The following is a 6446-nucleotide window of genomic DNA, read 5'->3' as shown; positions in this document are numbered from 1 at the left end:
TAGCAAATTTTTATTTAGTTTAAATTTTTGGTAAATATTTTCGCATGTGGTAGCTATGTAATCGAATTCAGTGAATTAATCTAGAATCAAAAATTTTTGTGCACTTGTCAATATGTACAAAGTCATAACGTAGCAAAATTCATACCAAAAATCGTTGAAACGAGTAGAGGAAAAGGACAGAGAAGAAATAAAATAAAAAAATAATTGACGTTCCTTACTCTGACCTGAAAATCATAGGGATATATGTATTAGGGTGATTTATTTTTTTCCTCAGAACCATGCTCAAAAGTTTCGTTTAGACGGCAAAATAAGTCTCAGAAAATATGAGCCCTTAATATTAATATTAAGAATGTCAGCATCGCACTTTTCGATTTCGCGTAAAAATAACACAGGAAAATTTGTTTTTTTTACTTCTGATTTTTATACTTAACGAACGATATGTTGCACTATAAAGGTCTTAGAGTATTTTTGCAGAGAATTGAACGCTTTACAAAAAAAGTCGGCCAGAAGTTATTCGAGATCAAAGTCGAAAAATACTTCAGACCTTTATTGTAGAGCGTTCAATTCTCTAAAAGTAAAAATAAAGTAGAATAAAAGTTAGAAGATATCTCTATGGCCTTTTTTTCAAGAAGAAAGCCTTCGTAGTTATAGTGTGCTTCTCTTTCCAGTGAAATCAAGAAGGAATTATTTAAATTTTTATTAGGTTGCCGCCGTAACCGTCAATTCTCAGCGCTGTGCCGCTATGATCAATGACTAGTTTTGGTATCAAATTGAACATGTTGATCTGGAAGAAATGTGGTCTTAACAACACAACGCAACCATCTATGCGCTACTGCAGGAGAAATTCCCCAAAAAGCGATATATCGGAAATCGGCTATGGGACTTGGCCACCCAGATCTCGCTATTTCACACCTTTAGATTTCTTGTTGCCAAGTTATGCGAAAGGCACTTACTATGCGAAAATCCCACAACTATTGAGTAATCTAAGGACAACATAAACGCAGTGGCACTTACTGTCTCAACCGAGGTCAAATAACCTTGAATTATTCTAGACTAGAAATCTGCGAAGCGAAATATTGGAGATCGCTCCACGAAGGCCTGTAAGATCGCTAAAATTGGGACTAAAACCTCATATGTATACATATATAGGACACTGGATGTAACAATCCACATCTGCGCGAACAACTGGTGGCTTGCGTTAAACGAAAGTTTGTCCAGAGCCAAGGTGAAACGGGTACAGAGGACGGCTGCCTTGCTTCGCACAGGAGCACTACCAACTACACACATAAAATCTTTGGAAATAATATTATATCTTCGAATGGTGGATCTCTAAGCCAGTGTTGCTGTTGTGCGACTAAAGGGGCAATTTGACCCTTTTTAGGCGCCAATACTCTTTGGCCCGAATTTTTGAAAATTTGGATTTTTCGCCCCTTTTCAGAGATTTTGTTTTAGAACCTTGCTATTTAAAAATATTTCCTCCTATAAGTAGGAAAAATGCACCACTTAAAACTTTTAAAGCAACTGCAACTCTTCTCCTTACAGCAACTCGATTTCTATGTTTTGTTTAAAGCTTGTCCCGCTATTCTCTTCTTAAGTTTACGTCGACCTGCTGCACCACTGAGTTTGTCAAAACTGCCGTGTTTTCCAACTGTCCCAATGGATATGATTTATCAGTAGTACTCTGCGTTAAAGCTTCATTCGGAGACAGCAGGATTGACTTGTCCAGGGGTCAATCTCAAATGACCTCCGTTAAATCAATCACCAGAACTATTGCGCTCCTTGATAAGGCATTTAAGGTATTTCGTCTGAAATAAGTCAATTTATATTGGATTTGGAGCAACGATACTCAGCCATGCAATTAGGGATTCACTATCGAAGCGGCCAAGGAGTGAAAAGGGAAAAGATCTTCAAATATATATCGCTGTACGATTAACCGTGATGTGAAACTCCAGATCATTGGCGGAAATACCAAGAACTTCTTCGCGGACAATACACTTTCGTTGGGTTATTTAAGACTATGTTGGAAGTATGCCTTCGGACCACCAAACCATAATTTTTGCATATAAATCGTGACCGTGAATTGTTAGTGAAAATCTTTGGCTAAAATGTTTCAATAAAAAAAATATATATTTGGGCGGGGCGAAGTTCGCCAGGTCTGCTAGTCATAAAGTAATTTAAAAAGAAATAAAATTTTGACTTTCGTTCAGCTAGATTTGCTGTTCGAACCACTGTGCCACGTGTGTATTCGTGTGCTGCGTGGTGCTAGGCACTCTAACCCGACCTAACCTAACCTAACCTAACCTAACCTAATCTATTGATTTCTATTTATGAAATAAAGATCCTATGAAAATTTAAATTTTCAGTGTGTGTGTGTATTTTTTAAGTTTACTTTATCTTAGCTATAATGGATAATGCTGTGTATTTTTGCATATACGGCGATTTTTTTTCTGGTGTATTTTTTGTTTTTTTTTTTTTTTGGAAAATAAATAAATATTGCAAAACAAACGACTGCAAGCGACTTTGTGTATTTATTTAATTTTATTGTTTTAGCAAAATGTGTTGACATTGTTCAACTTACCATTACAGCAGATCAAAGCGAGTAGCGCTGAAGCGTTTAAGGTCTGCATGATTGTAAAAAATCCAAATTACCTAATAGCGCGATTACTTCACAACACAAACTTCAAGTGAAGTAATTTTTGTTTACTTTAAAAGTGTTTTTTTTTTTTGCTTGTAATAGTTTCAACTATTTGGCGGTCATTCACAGAGGCTTTCAACATACATACATTTATACTCGTATACTCAGTGAGTAGCTGGAGCTATGTATTTATTTAGATCAGATATTTGGCAACAAATTTGCCGCTTGAAGTGTTTTAGTAACTTTTTTAAAGTCGTTTATTTAGCACACTTTGTTGTCACATAAAAAAAAGCACTCACACACTACTGTAAGTAAATAGTTACAAATATCTTGTAAAAAAAAAAAAATCAGATAATAAAGAAGTACTACATATGTATGTAGTATGTATGTATATAATTTGTCAGCGAACTTTGCAACTTCAAATATTGACTTCACTGGCTTTGCCACTGGCGGCAATGCGTGCGCAATCTCGACTCCAAGCCAACGACAACGACAGTTCGACGCTGTGTCAGTCCACGAATTGTAGCTGAATTGTACGCGTTTTCGTATATTTATGTTAATTTTTCATCTAACAACAGCAACAGCAACAACAACTGCAATTTATGTTTGCATACAGTACTAGAGAAAATTTCCGTTACGTTCGACTCCTTAACTAAAGTTGTGTAGAAAATTTGCTAACAAAATTGTTGTACGAGTACACCTTTTTTTGCTGTTGTTGTGTTTTTATTTTTTGTTAAGCGTACATTGTACGCCGCTTTTTTGTTGCCACTGTCTGTTATGCTATTGTTGTTGTTGTTGTTGTTGTTGTCGTTGTTTGCATTTGCTATTTTACGCGAGAAATCACAATTGGACAATAATTATTGTTGCCGCCGCCAAAGCCGTCGTTCTCGATACCGATTGATTCCGCGCTGACAGCGGTGTGGAATGTAGTACATACATACATACAATGTAAAGATAAAATGCGGCTGAGAGATAGACTCCCACAATTTTGCGTTCGAGTTAAAGGAAATACCGGTAGCTGATAAAGTCTATTGTTTTTTTTTTTTTGATTTTCGAACTTTTGCTTTCAATATTTGCCACTATGTTTTAAAATATTTCTAAGCAATTATTTACAGTTTTCACGCCAGGTATGTATGTATGTATGTGCGTGAGAATCATTTGTAGCAACCGTTTAGCGGCTATAATGGACCGGACGCAAAGTATTTCTCAGTCACACTGCATTTATTATTATTTTATTTTATTTTTTTTTTTACTTGCAACTGAATATTCTGTAAGTGCGAAAATGTTGTTAATTTTTTATTTTTTTTCAAACTGAAAATTGAACTTATAGTTTTACCAAAGTTAAGCGGTAAGTTGGCTGCTGCTGGTCGTCTACCAAACCAACTGTTCACTAAGACGCGCGCTTCAATAGTGAACTGAAAGCGAAATGCGCGCAACCAGTTTGGGTTAGCGCGCAAGCTGTGAAAGAGGCACAATAAATACAACAACAACAAAAACATTTGAACTACAAAAAAAAAAAATTTAAAGAAAAATGAAAATAAACCCATAGCAACAACAACAACAATAGCAAAAAAAAAACAAGAGCAATTGAGTATACCAAACCATATAACTCAGGCAGCTGGGGCAATTTGACTTTGGAAGGCGTTGATGAACTTGTGAAACTGGTGGTGGTTAATCGATGGCAGAGTTCGAATGTTGCACATGCGATTAATTCAATGGGAAAGCCAATAGATACACAGAGAAATATTTTGTTGCATGTGTTAGCAAGTTGACGCATAGTATGTTTTGTTACGAGCGCCCCCGTTGGGAAATCAACTGCATGCTGTTTACTGGAAAGCCGCTCCCTTGGGAAATATGCAGATATGTATGTATCTACGAGCATGACGAAAGTCGTTTAATTAGTGGCAATCAATCTTTAATCACAGTTCAATGAGTTGAGGATATGTAATAGCTAGGCTAGGTTAGGTTTCGGTAGTCGTTCCCTTTGGAGGGCACATTGGGCTGGGTTGTCCTTTGTAATTCCATTTAATTTGTAACGGTGATCCCTATTCAATTGATGAGATGCTGCACAATAACATCATACAATACGAAAACGACAAAAGTTTCTTAGGCCGAGCCTATGCAAGCCAAAATGCTTGATCACACAGCCCTGTTCATCGATAAACGATCGCTTGAATCAACTCAGCAATCGTGTAGCGAAAATTAATTTTTAGTTGAGTCTTCCGACTCGGAAGGTCTGTCTTGAAGTGTCTCAAGCGTTTAAAATTGTTGGAAATAACATTTGAACTTTGACATTGGTTACTTTTACGCTGAACAAAAGAAAAAAAAAAACAAGTTAAGAGGGTAGTAGTGGTATAAATGAGAAAACCCCTTCACGCATGAAAATTTATTTTACGTTCTGCACAATACGGAACAAGCAGACTACAGCAATTTCATTGGTACGGACCAAATGAGTTCTAATTTTTTTCCTGAGTTAATATTACCCAAATGAAAGTAAAGAGAGTTCTTAAAAATCAGAGATGCTTGTTTAAAATTGATTTATGTGTTTCAGCAAACTTGTCAACTACTTGTGTCTTTCAAACTTCCTATCAGTAACAGTCAACACGTGTCTCAAGCATGAATGGTTCTCCTCAATGGTAACTCATGCTTGATGCCATTGATTGATTTTAGCGTTTGATGAAAATGATAGACCGTCTAGCGCCACTTTCAAGGTTAGCTAAAAATATGTAATCGATGAGGTGATTCCAGCTCGTTATTCTTAATGAAACTGCTGAATTACCACGGCCAGACGAGATATTTAGTTTTAAAGCGGGAGCTCCGATCAGACACTGACCTGTCGGAACCTTCACCAAAACCGAGAACTAGTTTTCTCCCAGACTTTGCTGAGTGAAATGGGGCCTATCTGCACAAAAAATAAGTAGAGCTCCGATCTGATCCCTGCAGGGTAACATAATTTCGAGGGTACCCATTTGGCTAACTTGTCAACCATGAACTTTCCTACATATACTATGTATGTAGCTTACCTCTTTCATGGAGTTTATATTCCATATATTAAGTGTGACGCCATCTAGGCGACCGACTTTACGTCTAGTGGTTTCTTTGTGTAGACTACAAAATCGAAAGGCGTTCGTGTCTGTAAGGTTCTCAGTACCCAAACATATGAAAACTTAGCGCAGCTTTAGCCGAGGAAAAACAGGGAAACTTGTTTACACGACGTTTCTATTGAGTTTCGTGAGTTGAGTTTCTAGCGGAATTTTCAAATACAAACACTTGATCGACCGTTCTGCTTTCCTTTGCTTGTGTGCGCCTAGAATAACCTGAAAATTTTCGATTGCCTACTTTGGATGGATGAGATACTGCAGCTCACCAGCTCCCCCTTTACATGAATCTTGGACAACTTTTTTGAAAAATATCTTAAATACACACATTCCAGTTTTGCAAAATGATTTCAGGGATTTATTGTCTTCGTGGCTTCTAGTTGAGTATTTAAAACGAAAAGTAGCCTGCCCTGAGCTGCGGAAACTCGAAACTTTCACATTTTAAAATATTTTAGCCATTGGCTAAAAACTTGTTGCGCTACCTCGAATTTTTCCTACAGGGTATGCTGCAGTATAAGTATATCTTATGTACATATGTATGTACCCTGCAGGGAAACCCCGACCCAGTGAACCATTTTTTTTTGTTCCGTACTGGATCTTTATAGCCAAAAACGAACCAGTTCAAAAGCAGCGAAATATGATTTTTTTACTTTAGTATTTTATTCTACTATTTACAACTCTTCTAAAAAATAATATTTTGATGCAAGAAGCAA

General features: G+C 36.7%; 1 protein-coding gene across 1 annotated transcript in view; it reads right to left on the bottom strand.

Moving 5' to 3' along the window:
* The window catches only part of LOC118747878 (carbonic anhydrase 7-like), a 45398-nt gene extending 42452 nt beyond the window's left edge, over positions 1-2946 (bottom strand). The window contains exon 1 of the mRNA XM_036482073.1: positions 2579-2946. Within this exon, the coding sequence (XP_036337966.1) occupies positions 2579-2627 (49 nt within the window). The 5' untranslated portion in view covers positions 2628-2946. The remainder of the gene's footprint in view (positions 1-2578) is intronic.
* Between the last annotated feature and the right edge of the window lie 3500 nt (positions 2947-6446).

This window comes from Rhagoletis pomonella, unplaced genomic scaffold (assembly GCF_013731165.1).
Source record: "Rhagoletis pomonella isolate Grant_MI unplaced genomic scaffold, Rhpom_1.0 Rhpom_scaffold_00012, whole genome shotgun sequence".
Taxonomy (NCBI): Eukaryota; Metazoa; Arthropoda; class Insecta; order Diptera; family Tephritidae; genus Rhagoletis; species Rhagoletis pomonella.
Note: the sequence above shows the minus strand (reverse complement) of the source record. Positions and strands in the feature narration are given on the sequence as shown.